The sequence below is a fragment of the Lepisosteus oculatus genome, chromosome 29, assembly GCF_040954835.1.
Source record: "Lepisosteus oculatus isolate fLepOcu1 chromosome 29, fLepOcu1.hap2, whole genome shotgun sequence".
In the NCBI taxonomy this organism is placed as follows: Eukaryota; Metazoa; Chordata; class Actinopteri; order Semionotiformes; family Lepisosteidae; genus Lepisosteus; species Lepisosteus oculatus.
The window spans coordinates 8,121,385-8,141,902 of record NC_090724.1 but is presented as its reverse complement, the minus strand read 5'-3'; the positions used below and the strand labels follow the sequence as shown (position 1 = coordinate 8,141,902).

Sequence of the window (20,518 nt, the reverse complement as noted above, 5' to 3'; positions counted from 1 at the left end):
TTCACTGTGTTTCTGTCTTACTCTCATAGCGTATCTTTACACAAGGGGTTGTAGGAGTAGTGAGCGTGCTGCCCAGCCATGCCGTACTTTACCTTCAGTCAAGAAACAGCTGGACAGGCTCCTCGGATCCAATACCCCCCTCTTGTTTGTAGCTGTTCCTTTTCTCCCAAGAGGAATCCACGCACCGCGCACATGAGTTTGGAAAACAGGCCCGCCCCGCTCTGGGGAGGTGGGAAACTATACGGCTCCAAGAGGCTATAAAAAGAACAGGCGGTCTTTCTGAAAATAGGTTAATCTACCATTTCTGCCGTGATGCCATGACATCATCTAGCCTGCCTGCTAGCTCTCCCCAGCAGAGCTCCTGCCGCACAGTGGAGATCTGAGCGCTGCTGGGGACAGAGGGGGGAGGCTGTGACCCCCCAGGACAGGCTGAGTGAAAGCCAACCAAACCACCCCCCAGAGTGTCCATCACGCACCACGGCAATCGTCTCCCTCTCTGGCTGCCTTGAGAGCAGGCTGCTGGTTCATGGCACACACACACACACAATAGCAGAGTCAGAGTTGCTGGTCTCGTAACTGTATGTTGGGAAGGTGTGGGGGAAAGTACTGCACACACACACATATAAAATATCAGGAGCATCCCTGGTACTGTCCCTGTGATTCTGCACTGAGAAGCAGCACAGTGCAAGGTCTCCAGTTTCCCCTGTCACAGTGCCAGAGGCATACTTTGCAGAATGAGGCCTTTTAACTGCGATATGAGAATCCAGTTATCAGGTATTTGGACAAGCATTCCACAGAAAAAAAGCAATTCACGTCTTACCACCTGTTAATTTGAAAGCCACTGCACACACTTATAATTATTATTCAGTTCATTGGCTTTTGTGTACTAAACAAGACCTGAGAGTGCTGCTTGAAATATTACAATTTTAATATTTCATTTTGCTTAGCTTTTGCGTTTTCCTTATTGGGTTATATATCTCGCAGCACTGCTATTGAATATGACCTGGTCAGGTACAGCAGGCCGGTTTGCTTCTAGAGATTCTCCAACAGAGGCATCAGTCCTAGATCTGCTGATTCCAGGCCCTGTTCTGTCGCAGCAAAAGGACCAAGATCCACTGTTTTTTCTTTCTTTCTCAGATTTATGTTTACATCTCGGGAGTAAATTACTTTCTGACATTTAAATCACCCTCCCATCTTAAATCCTCTCCGGGCCCACATGTAAGCCTTTGAACCCTCTTTTGGGAGGACCCTCTTTTTAGAATCAGGTTGTTAATGTACCCCTCAACAACACCCCCACTTTTCAGACTGGGTTTGTTTCCTCTGTGGAGCCTTTACTGAATTGCATTAAGGTCATTTTTTCTAGGACATGTGCTGTAAATGTGCAAATATTGTATTACACTCCATCACGCTGGTTCCCAAGGCAAATATACATCTTAGCTTTAGTAGTGCATCATAACTCTTCATTTAACGTCCCGTATGCAGGCTTCACAGACATACAGATGGAGGTTTGTATGAATCTCTCAGATGTTGTTTTGGTTTTTCACTGAAGAGTAACAGAAGTCTCGCAAAACAAAATGTGTACTGAATTGTATTTTTCATGCAAGCTTTGAAAGCTTGTGCATTTCGATGATCCAGCCACACTGGATGGCCAGCAGGCTCCAGACAGTTCTTAAAGCTCGTGCAGTCATTAAGGTTTACAGGTGATGCCACAAGACACATCACCAGGTACAGTACAGGCTTGGTTAGGACAGTGAAGGAGCAGGCGTCAGGAAGTGTACAAACTGCAGGCCGTGCCTTTCCATCAATGTACGCAGAGTTCAGGAGTTTGCGTTGTATTAAAAAAATAAATTTATTTTAAAACAAAAGAAATAGAAGCTTCCAGCCATAATCAACCCTTCTGACTTCACCTTTCCATCCCACGCGATCTTGGCCAGCTGTCCAGGGGTCTGCACCCCAACTGCTCAGGGTACCTATCCTGCTGCTCAGGCTCGTCCGAGAACATTTCTCTCATCACATCCATGCTGAGAACCCTGGCAGTCAGTTGTATGCCACTACAAATTACTCCTGCATCAACGTGAATAGATTTCCAGGGTCAAATCGCTCCTAGATAAGCCTGGAAACAGTTTTCACATGTTTCATATTGCTACTGTCTTACTTCACAAACGTTGGTGTTACAACAGAACACATCCACCCACGCAATCCTGAGGCCTCGGGTTCGAGGTCATGCACGCATTTAATAATTGCCCTGCAGCGTAGTTGTATGTGTGTGTTACAGCACAAACCTGAGCAAGAGAAAAAAAGTACACAAGCAGATCTCCCACAGTGACTCCCTTCCGGCACACTGTCAAGTTTTTTTTTTGGGGGGGGGGGGGGAATTGAAAGTCTTTGGGCGGAACTCAGCGATTTTCAGCAGGGGTGCACAGGAGTCACGAGCAGTCGAGAGAGGCCCTGAGCGTTTGTGCTGAGGCCCAGAGAGCAGCCCGTCTGGCCAACGTCTCACAAAGCCGAGGTTACAAGGACCCATGCGCTCAGCAAGAATTTCCGCACTTCAGATTAAGGGAAAAGTGCTGAACCAGACGTCTGACACAGGCTGCCGCAGAGCGCGATTCTTATCTGGAGTAAATAGCCGAGCAAAGGGTAGCTGCCAGGAAGAGGAGCACCCCAACTCTCTGGGAGCCCGACTCTTTTATTCCTGCTCGAGTGCCACTCACAGGCCCTGCACAGGAAGCGCGTGGGGCAGGCCTGCCCTGACCATCTTTCTCCAAGGCACGACTTTTACACCTGGTAACTCTCTCCCTCTCTCCTGCCAACTTCCCTCTCCCCCCGAGAGAAACAGAACAGAACTGGAGTTCCTCTGCAACCTCTTTTACAACTTTTGTAAAATGAAAAATGTATAAATCGGACGTATTTTAGCCCCTTGGAGAAATGGTACTGTAGGTAGGCAGCAGGGCTGTAGAATGCTGGGAGTTTAAATAAAACAGACTTCTGCAGCCCCTCTCTGTATTTAGTAGACAGTCTATATTGTCAGATCCGAATTATTCAGCCTTTGTTCAGGGCCTGTCCGTGACATCGGTGTGTTCTTTACCGTATGTATTTACAGGAACGGCAAGCCATTGGGCTCATCCTGCCTGCCTGCTTGCAGCAGCTTAACACTCTGAGAATTCCCTGATCTGTATCGGCTTCAGCCAAGCGCCCAGGTCGGTCAGCTGCGTGCCCCCACAAGTTACTTTTCCTACAAATTACTGCGTCAACGTGGTCAAATTGTAACACATAAGACATCGCCGCCGTACTGTATTTCTGAACAAATCCTTTGGGAAAACACCCTGAAGTTTTTTGGGATGTTGTTTTTGGCGGGGTCTTCGAAGCTCCTCTCGGGTTTGAGCAGCCAATCTTTCCCCATCTGCATCAAGCCCTGTGCGCACCGTCAGGTACTGCGCAGCAAGGAGAGCAGCTGTCTCCATTGATTAGCGCTTCACAGCTCCCGGAGATCCCTGTGGGCAGGCTGTGGGGGAGGTCGCTGGAGGTCAGCTCGGGTGTGGAGAAGGTTAAACTGTGAGCCTTGTTGGATCGAGGGGAGGTCAAAAGGTCAGAGGACAGCTGAAACTCTGGCCGGCGGACAAGATCCAGCACAAAGATGCCATTGTAGGCAAATCTGCAGGAGACTTTAGATACGTGGAGATCGATTTATTTAGTTTTTCCTCTTTTTGTTATTTTTCATTAAAGGTTGCAGGGGCTGGGAGTCCCTTCTTCCATGCTGTTTTATTAAGGAGTTCAAATGTCACGGGGAATCGATGAACTCATCGACACACTGATGGCATCCCCGCTTCCTGCTACCTGAAAAATAATTGGAATAAACCGCAACATGCAAACATAAATGAATAGGAAGGAATGATAAATACAGACAACCAGGCCAATACATTTCAGCACAGCTTCCTCATTGCCCCCAGTCATGTTTTCAGCTTCACGGTGTTTGCGAAAAATGTACTAATCACAGATCCATAAAGAAGGGCCCGGCTTATGGCTCAGGCTGTAGTTTGCACACGTTTTTTTTCTGCTGGTGTGTGTTTGGTTAATAAGTCCATCTTTGATTTAGGATTCTGGTTTCACAGCACGTTGGCTGTGGCTCTCGCGACACAACGCCTTTTACTCTGCAGTAAAGCAATTTCCTTTAATAAAGACAAGTTTAAAACCGCTGGGCCAGGCTCATCCATTTCCGTAACAATAAATAATAATATTGACAATGCGCGACAGCTGACTGTATTTGATTGGACCCATCTGAAGTGAGACATCAGTGTTCTGGCGCTGCTGCTCTGAGATTTCTGAGTTTCTCAGAGTGGAAGAGCTAAATGGAGGAAAACAGAGCCAGTGTAGAAGACAGCTTCTGGTTTGGTACTGCAACAGTGTAGAGAAAGATCTCTTCTTATATAACCAGCAACACTAGGGGCACTGAGGCATTCAGTAGTGGAAACCCAGTTGGAGCCACATACCAATCTGAAAATTATACAGCACTTAAAAGATAGATCCTTTTAACAGTAGACAGTTGTCCAGATTGAGGATTTAAAGCAAAATACTTTTTCGGATGTGTTCAGGAAAAATGGGGGTACCAGGGACTGACAGGCCTATTCCAAGACTGGTACATTGTGTCCAGCCCCCCCAGCCGTCCGTCTCGCTCTCTACCTCCTGAGGACAGCTGTCAGCACGTTCCCAGCAGCAGCTCTTGATTTTCCTGGCTCTGGAATTAGTTTGTGTTAATGAACTGCTCCGCAAGTCAGTTACCGCAGCTAATTTGGCTGGGCATTTGGGGTATTGCCAGAGGACCTTCAGCCTCTCTCTGACTCAGGCCCGCCCCCTCCGCTGCTCAGACACGCCCCTCTCTGACTCTGACCCGCCCCCCTCTGCTACCCAGGCCCGCCCCTCTCTGACTCAGACCGCCCCCTCTGCTGATCAGGCCAGCCCCTTCTCATGCTAGGACCTGTCCCTGTCTGGAGAGCACTTCTCCTGCCTAGGAGCTTCCTCTATGACAGCAAATTTTGTGCATCATCGGAGAAGAGTGTTGTGCAATTCTTAAGCAAATTGGGAACAGAGCCCGGATTTGAAAGGTTTCCATAACATTCTTCTGTTGGGTGGGGTGAGAGTTTAGGTAAGGACATCTGTTCAAAAATACAAGAATCTGAAAACTGGAGATGTCAAAGGGTGTTCTAAAACAAGTGTGTCAGATGCTCAAGTAACAGCATGGCAGAAAAATAAATCAATTTTGTACCCCTCTGCAACAAAATGGTATTTCTTGATCATAGTTTGCAGAACCAAATATTGTGTTAAAATATTGTTGATCTATTAATTTTTTAATCCCAGTCTGGACATTATTCTGCACAAATTGCTTGGTACACTGGGCAACCAACTGAATGCACAATGGAGGATTGAGATGCATTTGAGATGGACAGCTGAGATGCACACATTAACTACAGCAAACAGAATTAATAGATGTTATATCAAAGCATGTTGTAAGCGCTGGCTGACTTGCCAGATCTAACATGAGATGGGAGAAGAGTCCATGGAAAAGCAAGTAGGGTTTCCCAGCAGTGTCCTAAGGTCTCCTAGTGTTTGGACCGTCATTTTGTAGGCTGGAAAAAAGCCAGATTCTGATGAACGCAAAGGACGTGCAGGTCCGCAGGGTGTGTTGAGTTCACTGATGTAGCCATGAACCAAACTGTTCAAACACTTGAAGATGGGTTTCAGATTTCTGAACACTCTGCAACTTGTGGCGGGCTGCGGGGAGTTGTGAGGGTGCCTGACAGCTCGGTCCGTGTGAGGAGCTCTGGCCCCACTGTAACCTCTCTCACTGTGTCATTTTTTTTGCAGGCTGTGCTTTCCTCACATACTGCGCCAGGGAATCAGCGATCAAAGCCCAGAACGCTCTCCACGAACAGAAAACACTGCCAGGGGTAAGTCAGGACTCTTATTCACTCTCTTTGGGCGAGATGTGTCCAGGGGTTTGTACTGGGGGCAAAGCCTTCTTCACTCGTCCTGAAGGGAACTCCTTCACCAACATCACAAACAGAACAATAAATATAATTGATGGTGTCGTCCGTATGAGCAAACAAACATGTTAGTTCCAGGGGTCCTGTGCACATCCGAGACATGCAGAACACCTCTACGGCAATATTACTCAGATTTGAACTCCTGTGTGGAAAAAGTGTTTTGGTGCCCATGTGACCCGGTGTCTAAAACAAAAGAGCAAAAACATCCTAAACTGCTTTTGTTTCTACTGAAAGCCACTTAGGAGCAGAATGCTTGTGCAAAGAAAGACTCTGAGCTCCCAAGTGCTGGCTGGTCTGAGATACAGCATCACAAAACCATAACCGAATAATAGCTCTGGATATTATCCTTTTTTTTGCTATTTCGAACCCGCAATTGCTGGATGATAGAGCTGCACTTGGGCAAGCGCTGTGGACAGGTTGAGCCATTTGGGAGGAGCTTTTACTTGCTATGTTTGCAGAAGCCAACAGCATGTACACGAAAAGTGCATCCTTTTCAGGGCGGTTGTGCATCTAAAACTAAGAACAGGGGGCACTTCCTTACCCAAAGGGTGGTGGGAGAGTGGGACAAGCTGCCCCGTCATGCAGATGAAGCCGACACCCTGGCTTCTTTCAGGAAGCGACAGCATGAGATTCCTGGATCAATTGGCTCACAACTAACCAATTACGAAATGGGCTAGATGGGCAGAATGGCTTCCTTTTGTGTGTAACCTTTCTTACGCTCCTATGAAAGGGACTGGAACTGGAAATGTAAACTGCCTGTACAGTTTCCCAACTGTACGTGACTATTAATCACATTTCTGCAATGAATGCATATATAGATCGTCATGCATATTTAATTTTATTTATAAACTACCTGATTTTTGATCTTACATTTTTAAAATGATTTTTTTAAAAGAGATATGTCTCCCCGAGGGTCTGCTGTGCTCTGTGCAGGTTGCAGTACAGCGCGGTCTGGAAAAAGCAGCAGTTGTGGGTTCAGGCAGCACAGGGAGGCTTTCTAGCAAGTTTAAAAGAGAGCAGCGCTGCACTGAACCAATTTCTCTGAAATAAGACAAAGGAGGATTAGCTGAGCCAAAAGGCACATGTTTCACATTAATGATGCAAATGGCATCCCAGCGACTTTGAAATTTCTGCCTGTTTCTTGAAAAATAAGTTGTTTCTTTTATCCTTCAATTTTACCCAAGCTTACGGGGTTTTTTCCCCTAGAGGAAAGAGCTTTTTGAATGGGAAAAAAAAATTGTAATGTTCTTTGAAAGAATGCCAAGGGATCTGTTCGTGATAGATTGTTGCTGTGTTCAGCTGTGCGATTTTAAAACTGGACGTCTGTGAAAGTGCAGTGGAGCCCCAGGGAAGCTCTTCCCTCCCTTCTCCAGCCCGGTACTGCGCTGGGAACCCACCTGACGGGGATACAGTGCTTTACGAGCAGGTGTGCATATGCATTTTAACAACGGGTGTGAAATTCGGTTATCGCTCTTGGCTGGCTCGCTCTGGTCTCTTGTCCACTGCCCTGTGATACAAGTAACTCTGGTGGGGTGGCCACACTGAGGCAGGACAGCTACCAGGGCCAGAGGGCAGGCTGGGATTGTCACAGTCTGCTGCCCAGCCCCCAAAACACAGGGGACTCTGGATGAGGGGTGAAACGGATTTGGGTTCGAATTTTCCACGTGAAATTGTACAGAAACAACTGGGGTTATATTTCTCCTTTTAGTGTATATGGTTTGTTCGCTACTGTGGGTTTTGTCTTTACACACTTGAGATATAGAGCTGCCTGAGAATGTGACGGTATGCCTGAGGATTTCTGTGCAGCACTGCCAGCTCTCCAGGAGAGCTGGGAGAACAGTTATCCCCCATCACCCGAGGGAACAGAAGCAGGGTTTTATTTAGACTCTTACTTCCGGCGCCTCGACTTCTTCTTTGCCCATGACAAGGGAGGCGATAGACAGGCAGACAAAAGCAGGTATAGATAGGTAGGCCGAATCGTCTTCTTCGCTTCTAAATCAGCCCTGCTAGACCGCACAGAGAGACGAGAGGAACAAAGGGTTTTGTCTGCGCTGTCAATACAAACTGCTGGCTTTGTGTTCTGGATGATGGAGGTTTATTTGAGGCGCGAGGAGCTGGCTGTGCTCTGCCGCCCCATTGTTGGAAACACTTTCACCAGAGTAACAGCCTCTCGCATCCAGGCTCCCCTAAATCTTTCACAAACGACCCCTGTTGCTCTCTGCTGACGGTAAGTAGATATGCCAGTTGTTTGTTTGCAAAATACTGCTTGATATGCAGTTTGCCAGAGGCTACAGTGTAATTAATGTAAACTAGGATTCCCCAGGAGAGGAGTTATGAGTTATTAACGGCTGCGTTTTGTCATTAACTCTTTCCCTGCTGCCGGCTGCAGAAAACAAACTAGGAAGGGCGATGCTTTTATCCTGGAGAGACATTTTGATTTCTTTATCTCCTTGCTGTGGGAAATTATATTGCTAACCCTGGACAGGCAGTTACAATAACCATGAGGATCAGCAGGCAATCTGCACTCCTAGTACTCTGCGGAACAATACCACAGTAAACACAGGGCACCAAACTGTGCCCGAAAATCAAAATGTTCACATGATTCACTTGTTATCACCAGGCTCTGTTCTCCATAGGGGCGTATTCATTCAAGTGCTGCTGATTATGGCCCAAGATAATGTTAGCTGTGGTCAAGACAGGCACACCATGACTGCTCTTGTGTGTATTTGGAGGCACAGTGTGCTCTGTGCTCTGTAGAGGGGTAAATGCATTGTAATGGCCTCTGTGCCATGAGCTAGGGAGTGAGCCGCCATTTCCCAGCAAGCCATGCCACCACCGCGTTTGGCCTGGGGGGGGAGTTGGAGGTGCTACGTGTTGGTGAAGGCGCCCGCCAAGTGAGAGAAGGGGTGCATCCCGGACTGAAAACAGGCACAGAGCCTTGAGTGGTCAGCTGCCAACCTCTCTGGCCCAGCAGGGCTGGCCAAGCTGGTCGCCCGAGTTCCTTCAAGGACCGCCCGATCAATAAGCCGCGGAAAACGAGCGAGGTGGTTTGAGTAGCATCGTCAGTGACGTCTCTTGGCTTGTGTGGTCGGGCAGAATGTCAGCAGGGTGGCAGTGGTGTAGTTCTGACATGGCATGGTCAGCTGTTGGCTACTGGGAGGGAGGATTTCCAAACAGGGCCCTGGGTTCTGTTCCAGCTGCTCATATTAGCAATGTGACAGGCTGCCATATTCCACTCTGCAGAGCACAGCAGATGAGGCTGCAGGAAGCATAAGACATTAGTGACTCATTCCCTTCAAAGTAGCTCACCCCTACGTCTCCAATGCCATTCTCCCCCCATCCAACCCCAGCACACATCTCACACGTTAAAGGTACAGTAATGCAGTCAGGCTGTCTGATTGCATCTCCACAGGTGAGATCTACAGGAAACATACAGCAGAGTAGAATGGCTTTGCCGTGTTTCCTTCGAATCAGACAAACGCAAATAACTAACGAGAAATTAACACACACAGTGCCTGGGTAAACGCCGCAGGCTCTGTTTTTCCAGCATACTTTCCCCTCCAGCATTTAATGTTTGTTGCCTCCGAAGTCCCGGCCATAAGAGTGAAGCACAGCCAGTCATGCTGAAACACAGGCAAGTGTGCCGACAGATCTCCTCTTGAACCAAGGCAAGAGGTCAAAGGTTAACAGAGCTGGCCCTGGTTGCTCAGGAAAAATTCAGACTAGGGTATGGAGTTCAAGGCAGTCTTCAGCATTCTTCAGGAAAGGCAAAGGGAAAACCAGAGGGAAATATAATCACAGGCTTATTATGCAACTAGCCATAGCACAGTGGTCCTGATGTCCTGAAGTCTCTACGTCCACAATGCAACCAGAAGTAGACACTGCTCTATACTCACAGGGTCACACATACTGTCCACACCCACTCACAGACTCACTCTACTCTGGTCCTCGTGGCAATGTCCTACTGACTCCTGTTCTTCCTACATTTACGGCTCCACCCACCCCTGAACATGAAACTCCACACAGCTTGGAAACAGACCTGAAACAAATAGCTGCATGACTTGGGGATTGGATAAATGACATCATGTGCCCTTTTGTTTGGATTAGTGTGTGAGATGGTCTAAGATTGCTGCATCCCCAAATTGACAAGGGGTTATGCTTGAGCATGTTTGACAGATGTAAATGAATTCTCTAGCAAAGAACCTTATTTGTGTCTTGCCCTGGGCCGCAAAGAGAAGTCAGCCTGAAGCTACAGAGCTGGTGGGGTACCCCAATGATTGAGCTACCCCTAATTTCCAAGCACCCCGTTCAACAAGCTCGGTCTGAACACTGTACCCAAGTAGATAAAAAGGCACCGCAGAGGAGCCGAACGACTGAAGAAGTTTTTTTACCAGAGCTGGGGGTGGTGGAGTGCTGGTGATTCAGCTACAGGGGCTTGTTAGAATTACGCCCAAGGGGAACAGTGGGGTACAGCCCTGAGGGTGGGGGGCGTGAGTCAGTGATGTAATTGAGCATAATTGTCGTGGAGTGACTCCCTCAGGGATGGCTGTTTTGATATCCTTAAGGCATGCTAGAGAGCAGTCGTGAGGAAAAAGCACACCGGAGCTCAGAATCTTAAATCTAGCAAGGTAGCTGATAGGGCGGTAATGCTATTTCAGCTTTCTTGGAAATCTGTCCATAAGATCTATAACGTGCTGAATGGAGCTGTGCTTCAATATTTCATCCTCTTCCTTCTAATCACCACACCACACCATAGTAATCAGTAATCTGACTTTCCTTTTTTTATCATTTTCCACATCTCCGACAATACAGTGCCTCCTGAGCCCGCAGTGCTGTCCATTAATTAACACCGCCGAGCTGCTCCAGTCGTAGCCTTCCAGACAGCGGGACGGCCTCGAGAACGAACCCGATTTACCGCGGTTTATTACAGTGTCGGCCGCGACGGCGCCCTAGGTGCGAAACGTTGCCTTTTGACTTCCTGTGACGAATCGCCGAGACGGGAGGGCAGTTCCTTGTTTCTGACTCCGGATTGCAGGGCGCTCGTGGGCTCATCATATCGTCGTGACCCGTATCCCTTCTTGATCCCCGGGAGCCCCAGTAATCAGGCCAGAACAATGAAAGGGGAGGCAGGCCTGCAGGGGGGCGGAGGGGAGTTTTTGTTGGGGGTGCTGGTGGGGGTGGAGGGGTGCCTGGTTTTCAGCGCCTTGTGGGAAACGCAGAGAGAGAGCTGTGCTCTTGCCAGAACTACAGTGGCCAGAAGCCGAGCCACCGAGTCCCAGAAAAGCAACAACAGTGCGCTACACACGACAGGGCTCCTCTGGGAGCGAACTCCCAGACACTCCCATCGTGCCCGCCGAAAATAGGCGGATATAAATAGCCGCAGCTGGAGTCGCCGCCGGACTCAGACTAATCACCGCTCTCCCCGAAGGCGTCTTCTTGTTCGCCTGTGAGGCGTTTAGCGCCGAGGCTCGTGGGCGCCTGCCTTTCCGTTGTTTTTTTCTCCGCTCCCGCCCCTCCTCCCCGCTCAACTCTCCTGACGGTCCCGAGGCCGGGCCCTCTGAGCCCTGCAGGACGCCGGAGGGGACAGCCAGGGGGAACCCTCTGCCCCCCAGTGTTGTATGCAAGAGGATTCCAGCTCTCCCTGCCCGTCCCCAGCTAGGCAAAGCCATCTCATTGTGGACACAAGTAGGAACGCCCGGTACCATGCTCAGGCGTTGTAAGGCCGCTGTAAATCCCAGGGACTCCTCAGGCTCAGCGGCCACAGTTTTGTCAAGCTCGCCTTTAAGAAACGCATCGAGGGATGCGGTCCTTAGTCACAGGGGGATGATGACTCTCAGATGTTCTAATGGAGGAATGGCGTTGGCAGCGCTCACGTGTTGTTTGCTTCAGTCTGAGCCCCGGTGCTGTCCGGCGAAACAGGCGCTGGCGCAGGTTGGGACGCGGGGGTGGGGGGTGGGGGGTGGCACGCCACACAGCAGCGATGCAGGAGAAGGATTCAGATACAGGTCAGCACTGGGCCTCAGTGCAGGGATGAGGAACTGCCCGGGCTCCAGCCCCACAGCTCCCACAGACACCCTTGCCTCCTCCGCTGTGCATAGATGGAGACCTTGGCCCTGGCGATACACAGGAAACGCGACTGAGCAGGAAACACGATGAAGTGCTAGAGAAAGCCGTGCACCAGACAAGAGGGATGATCCAGGGCTGAACATGTGTGATTCATTGCTCTCGGAGAATTAGGAAATGTCTTTCTTTAGGTGCACAGCTTCCTAGCTGCCACGGCACTGTTTCCGCACAGCGCAGTTTTAAATATTTATTGGTAAAGCTTCAGAGCCTGAGATGTAATGAAGTCACGGACTCCCTGAAATAAAACTATGCATTGCTAAAATAACCAAATAAGAGACCTGCCTGCCTGGCTCTTAATATTGAGTGTGCTATTTTATTTTCTGGGGTGCCGGCTAAAAAAGAAATGAATTATTAATGCACATTATTTTTATCCTCTTTAACCTATTTCCTGTTATGGCTGGAGACTGCCCCGGTGTCTGTGGAATAGAGTCACATGACGGCACGATCTGGGTTATCTCATCCAAGCGCTGACACTGAGTGTGTCAAGTCAGTGTACCCCAGAACTTCACACCTCTGGCCAGAGCATCCAGCCCGCCCAGCAAGCAACACCCCACTTTTGGGTGGCTTCTTTTGTCCCAGGAGGAGAAAGAAGGCTGTCTTACAATAAGGATTGTTCAAAGCAGTGCCTACCAGGAATGCCAATCTGTCCTCAAGCTAGACAGTTAAAGACTCGTACACAAAACCCAAACAGGGGTTTCAGGTGCTCCGTAGACCACATTTCTGAGACTTACAAGCTGTCATGCTTCCCAAGCGTCACCTGAGAAAACGCCAATCCCGTCTGTAGCTCAACACCGCAGCTCTTGCAAGCAGTGGATGCCTCTGGTGAGAAGGTGTTTCAGGGCTGGTGGGCTGGAACCCTGATGTGTGACTGTCTGTGACAGGGGATCCCCTCAGACTGCACGCTGCTGTGGCAGGGAAGGCAACACGAATGGAGCTCCCACAAGTTCGCTGAGACACACCAGTCACCAGGCTCTGCAGCGGAGGCGCCGACTTCCTCTGCTACCGCGTTTACCGCGGCTGGAGTTGTTAAGTCGTTTCGCTAAAGCGCGCTCCAGCCCCCGGTTCAGCTGCATGGTGAGATAGAGAGAGAGAGATGAGTCATGCGGCCACATTGACACCTGGCGCCTCTATCTGTCCACCCTGTGCCTGGTCAGCTCAGAGTGGGGCAGGCAGGGCCCCCCGGGCTGAATCAGACAGATTTTCCACAGAGGACTGATCTCCCTTAGATTCTAGTGGGCTCATCTGTAATGCCGATGTGGGTGGGAGGAGGCAGGAAGGTGACATTTCTCTGCAGGAATCAGACCTACTGCATTAGCCTGCTGGCCTGACCTACTGAAGAGGCCGACCCACAGCACGATTCACCCTGTAGCAGATCACACTGCAGTTTAATAATAATAATAATAATAATAATAATAATAATAATAATAATAATAATAATAATAATAATAATAATTGCTTACACTTATATAGTGCTTTTCTGGACACTCCACTCAGAGCTCTTTACAGGTAATGGGGATCCCCTCCACCACCACCAGTGTGTACCCCCACCTGGATGATGTGCTAGTCTGCTCCCCACATACAAGCTCTCAGGGGGGAGGAGAGCAGAGTGATGAAGCCAGTTCAGAGAGGGGGATTACTAGGAGGCCATGATTGGTAAGGGCCAGGGGGAAATTTGGCCAGGATGCCGGGGTTACACCCCTACTCTTTTCAGTTTGGGGTGAAGGACAGAGGAGAGGGGGTTGGGGGAGTGCTGGATAGTGAGGCTCTGGTAAGGCTGACCTAGATCATCAATGTGGACAGTAACTGGTATTCCTTTTGATGTTAGAAAGCACGCTTGCATTGCAAGTCAAAGCCATGCAAGGTTGCAGCAAGACTGCTCTCCACACTGCACGCAGTTACATATGGGCCTTCTCTACAGTGCGCTGGTACTGAGCACAATGCTTATCTCTCACTCCAAGCTCATGACGGTAGACTGCTTGGGACACTTTGTTAAACTAAAATCAGATTTTCCAGCTCAGTTCTTGAGGGGACGTCTGAGGTCAGGGGAAACCTGAAGCACGACATTTATCACATTGAAAATGCTAAACATACACCCTGAATGGCGTATAGTTAGAAGTTGAGGTACTGCAACACAGGGCTACTGCGCTTAGATCATATTATAACACACAGTTCACTGTACTGACACCAGTTGCTACCACACTCATTTGAATAATATGCTTCCGCTGTTTTTTTCCGCAACCTCCACAGAACCTGAGTCAGCTGGGTGTGAGATTGTTGCAGTCCGATATTTTGGAGGCTAGATAATTAAGAAAAACTTCATTAGACATAAAGGCGAGACATCTGAACCCGGCAGGAAACCCAGGATGAAAAAAAAAAAAGGTTTGGTCTGAGAAAACAGGATTCAGCTGTCTGCTGGGACTTCAGTGCATTCAGCCTTTGAAAAAAAAAATCTGACCCTATTCTGGGCGCTCTGTGATGATAGTTAAATTTTCGTAATTCATTTAAATGCACAGCCCTGTTTGCAAGCCAAATGCGTTTTAGATTAAATACATAAATGTTGCTTTTCAGATGGTGGCAGTGGCACGTTAAACCCTTTAAAATGCACTTTTGTGCACAAATATAGAGCAGTGGACTGCGGTGATTCTGGGTATCAGTATAATATGTCAAAGCGCACCTTAACGAGGCCCACCATTAACTGCATAGAAAACAGCTTTAGAAAACATGGAAAAGATGAGTCTTAAAAACAAGAGCAACGAGCCTCGCAGATTTCCCTGCAGTCTGATGCTTTTCTTGTTCCTCATTCTTATGTGCTTAACACACATCTTCAAGCAAGGCAACTCACAATGTGCACAAGGTTTAAATAAAGAGTAAGCGTAACAGATGTGATAACGTGATAAGGTACAAAGTGGCAGTAAGGCGTAGCATGATACCGTTAAACGTACAATGTTTTGTGGCACACAAAACTAAAACGAATAGTTCTCTATTATCCAAAATCTGGTGATAGTGTAATACTGGATGTTTGGATTATCAGGGTCCACCCCAGTCTACAAGTGCAAAGCAAAGAAGGCCGAGGGAAAGAATACTATATAGTGTGTTGTAACCAGGCTGTATGAAGATGCTGGTCATGGACTATAAGAAACTATAAGGAAGCAGAGAAGATTCACCTCTGTCTTTCTAAAGGCCGCCTTGCGGTATCAGATATGGAAATGAACAGGGGGCTCTCAGCAGAATGCAGCTAAGACGATGTGCAGTGGGCAAGGTAACGAGCAATAAACAGACAAAAAGAAAAAGGGTGATGCCCCCCCCCTCCTCCCCCCTCTCAGTACTGCCCTGGATTGTGCTCGTCTCACATCACACCCTGCTGCTAATGGGCTCTCCGTCCGGTCTCCACGGCAACACGGCCCAGCAGCAGCAGGAGCGAGCCCGAGGGGGCGTGGTGAGCAGGACAACGTGCAGGAGTAGTCACTGGGCGGACTACCTGTCCCCACCCCCGCCCCAGCCTCCCCTGACGCTCCGGGAGGAAGCTCTGCCCCCCCCGTGTGCACAGGCTGTGCTCTCAGAAAGAGGCAGACGTCCCCTGTCAGGCTGGACGCACACGCTTGGAGACCCTCGTGATGCATCTCCACGCTGAGTGCTTTCACACCTCTGTTATTTTATAGATCAGCCATCAGCTGCATTCCTTTTTCAGCCCCTCAGTGTCCTCACATATACTCTAGGTCTCAGGCTTGAGCCTCTGCTTTTGTTGCCCAGAAATATCTGCAGAATTGCTACCGCACGCAGGAGCAAAGGAAATGAAACCCGCTCACCTCATAGGCTCGGGTGCTGGCAAACTCCAGGCTGGGTCTATAACCAGCAGCTTCGGCTCCACACGGGAGCCACGATGGCGCGGAGACGAGATCGAGATCAGGGAACGTTTCTGTAAGGCGTAGTAAGAAGTGGAGCGCAGCAGGTCACTTGGAGCGGTCACACTGCAGTGGAGTAAATGCCAGGAGAGGTTTGGTGAGGGTGGCACAGTAAATAAGTCAGGAAAGTATGAGAAAGAATATGGTCAAAACGAACAAGCAGAATCTGCGACAGTAGGATTCAGACGGGACACAGCCTTGCGATTTGTAAAGAGTTTGTTGGGGGGTGAACGGTAAGAGTGACTGGACCCTCAGGGCTTCCTGTGGTGACACTCACCGACTGACCAGCTGACCAGCTGACCAGACACTTTGCCTTCGCTGGAGAAGCTCCAGAGAGGTGGTGACACGCCCCCCCGCCTCCACCTCTATCTAAAACACATCGTAGCCGGATTGACCCCCACACAGGTGTACCTACACCGAACAGCTCCGCGGTTTTGACACACTGCTTCTGGACGGGTGCAGCTGTTTTGTTTTATAAAAAGACAGACACCGGTGCGTGACCTCTGGAGACACAGCCATGTGGGTTTCACCACAAAGATGACATTTCCACACAGCAATGAGTCTTTTGCATTACCAGCCTCCAGGGCCACATGAAAGGGCCGCTCCACACTCAGGGATGGGGGCTTTGATGATCCAAATGAAAAGCAAAGGGCCTTCAGGGACCACCTGCCGAAGATCCTATTTGCACTGTCGGCACGGCATCTCAGATGTCCCAGGTATTAACGGAGCAGGAACTACAGTATCTACTATGTAAGAAAAGACATTGTGAAGCAGTTTTAATGAAGAAGGTAGAAAAATACTATCGTGCAGGGGAACACAGGCCAAGCAAAAAAGCATGTAGGAAACAATGCCCCTACTGGATGTCTGTACCTGTTCACTAGTAATCACTAGTAATCACTAGTAATTAATGATCCATTTGGAAAGATTTGGGACAAATGTTGTTTATGATCATTTAATAATTTACTCCTCCAAGCTCAGGCTGGAATCGCCAGCTGTGGTCCTCGAGTGCTTTGGCACTGTCGTTTTAAGTGACCTCTGAGCTACTTCACTGAACAAATCGCCAAGGGTTAAAAAACTCTCCAAGTCTTTAGAATGTGTTGATTTAAGGATGATCCATGAACTCTGGGCTGGGACTCTCCGGGGTCAGGATTGGACTCTAGTTCAGAGTGTGATTCAAATATCTAAAGAAAAGAAAATATATCCTACAAGTAAATATCCTGCAAGTAAATCAGGAACACAGTCGACATACAATGGCTCAGGGATTAAGGGAATTTCCTGCATTGCTATGTGCTGCACCTCTGACTGACGCAGTGGTCCAGGAGAGACCCTGTGTCTTCTGGGCTTCATCCCAGATGAGCTCTGTATGACTTAATTGGATCAACCGGTTGTTTAATTAGGGGCAGTAACCCTGCTTTTCAAATCTCCCTCACTGACCATTTAAAGCTGCTTTAAAACATGACCATTGACTGCAGCTTCACAGGATAAGGGCATAACCCTGATCACACAGATACGGAGGGCATTGACTACGAGCTTCCTAAGGCCATTACTGCCACATCAGTGGCACTTAGATTACTTGGTATGTTACGTTTGAAGGTAGTTTTTTATATACTCAAGCAGTTTGTTTATTTTCCATCCATCCATCGTCTAACTCCTTCATCGGGGCCAGAGTCTATCCCAGCAAGCAACAGCAGCAAGGTGGGGTACACCCTGGGCAGGACACCAGTCCATCGCAGGGCACACACAGCCTACAGACACACACACACTCACGCCAGGGCTAGTTTTCTCAGAATTCAATGAACTTAACTCTTTGTTTTTGGACTGGGGGGAGGAAACCCATGCAAACACAGGAGGAGAACATACAAACTCCACACAGACAGTACCCCAGGAATTGAACCCAGGACCCCAGAGCTGCAAGGAGAGTGTATTGTTCAGTGGTAGATTTGCTGTTCTCTTCCGGTTGCCGTCTATGAGGTGCGAAGCGCGTTGCGTTATTAGACTGGTGCACAGCCCTGTGTGCCTTACAGACGCTGCCCTGCGACAGGTGGGAGTGCAGGAGGTACAGGGAGAAAACACAAGAGGAGGAGGAGGATCATGGGACAGCGGGGGCCAGGGGATTATGGGATGAAAAAAGAGTGGCGGGGAGTGAGTGAGAAGTGGGTCACGATACACCAGGACTCGTGAGCGTGAGAGCCTGTATTTGCCTGCCTGGGCTTCTGGGTGCTGTTACAGAAACACAGCTGCAGTCTGCACATTCCAGATGCTTATTGTTTGTTGGTGAATACGGCTGCTTTTGAACAATAAGATCATGGGAGATATATCATGCACTAGAGTCCCTGGTGCTTTTTTGTAGCCTATGCGATTAGAATATAGATTTATATAGAAATGGATGAACAGAGAAATACTGTTTTGTTATCTTGACGTGCAGCAAGTGGAATTAGGCAGGAGGGCAGGGAGACTGGAAATTGTTAAAATGATTGTTCACGATACCCTGCATTGGGGGGGAGATCAAGTCCAAGGCTGGCTGCCTCACATACAAGCAGGAAGTTCCGAGGTGTCTCTTTAACAGCATTTGCTCTGAGCCAGAGGGAGCTGCTCTGACGTGTGTAAAGAAAGCAGAACCAGTGATTCCTCAGGTCAGGGCCTGGATTCATGTAACACTTCAGGAAAAAAAAACACAACAGACCCCAGCGAGACAGCATCCGCGCCAGTGTGTGAAGAAGCAGGCGCCGTGTGACTCTGCGGCTCTCACCAGCCCACACGCTCCCACGTCAGGGGGGTATATTTAGCAGGAAGCCCTGTCAGTCTCATGGCGCTGCGGTCAGAGGGGTGGCGGGGTCCGGCAGCGGGGTCCCTGTGGGGGCGGGTACGGGTTCGAGAAGCACCCTGGGACTGCGTGCAGAGCTGGGGGGGGGTTAACTCAAGCGCCCGCGCGCGAGTCCGGGCTGTGCCCCTGTAAGTCAAGGTTCCGCGGTTTGTGAGACTGTCGAGTCATCGGCTTCGCGCGCTCGGCAAACACCTCTGTACAGCTTTGCCGTGTCTCTTCGGTCTTAAGTCTAGGACGGGCTCGCTCTGCGTGTTTCTAGCGCTACCTGCAGTCTAGCAGCGTGTGGGTGCTTCCTGTCTGGAACACAGCAGGACATTTTGTGAGGCCGTCCAGCGCGCGGTGATAAACAATGTCACGACACACGCTGGAGCAGCGTCAGCTGGACAAAGACCTATTGTGGTCTATGTTATGGAGAAGACAAGTCCACAGTGTATGTACCATATGCAGTATCAAGCAGGGAGCTGTGTCAGCATGCGCAGGCTGCAGAGAAACAGGTGAATGTTTATTCCGTGCCCGAAAGAAAAGAGGCACAACGTTTCGGCTGCAGAGCCTTATTCAGGTGTAAGTCGGCGTAGCGGAGCGAGTTCGGAGACGGTGACGTCATCGCCCTCCCTGGTCTCCTTTAGCTCATGCGGCTGGCTCCCTGTGGCGTCACGCCGGAGACCCGGGTTCGCGCCCCAGGCGTTGCGTGACGGTCACATCTCCGCAGCCGAAACGTCTCTCTTTCCTTCTCAAACTGGAATAAACCTTTACTTGTTCCTATACAGTATAATCGCAAACTGGTTTTTAAACACCAGTGTACCTCCGAGTGAATGCACACGTGTTCAACGCCAGTGGCTGGGTGTGTTTTACGATGAGCGGGCTCGGCTGGGACAGTCCCGCTGCCCGGGGATGCTCTGCAGGCGCGGCCGGGACGGTCGCTGTTCGCGGTGCTGAAACGCCAAGCGCACAGGCGCGGGTCTGTCGTGCATGCTAAACGCCTCCTTCTGCTTTGGGGTCTCTCAAGTGCGTCTCACGTGCATAAAGGCAGCAGCCAGGTCCTCTTAAGGAGGTTTTCCACATCCTGCAACAACCCAGTATAGTGCAACCATCCCCCGAACGCCACGTATCTGTCTCTATAATCAATATAATCCCGAACGCACACCATCCATCTTAAATCGATCTACTCACTGAATTACTAAAGTTATGAAAAAATGCTGTCCCACATTTTTCCTTGGGCTGGGGGGGTCGATTGCGCTCACCGCCTCCGGGATGGAGAGAACTGCAGGGATATTTTCCCATGTACTATTCTGAGCCTGCTGTACCACTCCGATCTAACAGCCGCGCAGCTCATAGCTGTTGCGATCTGACAGGCCTGAAAAGGGCAGGCGGCTTTGGTCAGGCTATCGTAAGCACTAGTACGTCTGCAGGCCATTTTTGACTTAAGTCCCCCTTTCTGAAGGAAAGAGAAAAACCAGCCGTAATAACGTGTTTGAAGTTGCGGGAATCGTGTTTACTTCAGCGCAGTCTAATCGAAACGCTTCTGGAAAGCAAGTTACTCCATAGCTACAGGCTAAAACTGGAAGAGGGTTTGACACTCCGCACGCCTCCTCCTGACGCCGAGACTTGCTTCCCACCTGATAAATGGAGGG

General features: G+C 49.4%; 1 protein-coding gene across 7 annotated transcripts in view; it reads left to right on the top strand.

The window, feature by feature from the left end:
- celf5a (cugbp, Elav-like family member 5a) overlaps positions 1-20,518 on the top strand; it is a 157,449-nt gene that overhangs the window by 9,778 nt on the left and 127,153 nt on the right. For all 7 annotated transcript variants that reach the window (XM_015365640.2, XM_015365638.2, XM_015365641.2 and 4 more), the window contains exon 2: positions 5,860-5,942. In XM_015365640.2, the coding sequence (XP_015221126.1) occupies positions 5,860-5,942 (83 nt within the window). The remainder of the gene's footprint in view (positions 1-5,859; positions 5,943-20,518) is intronic.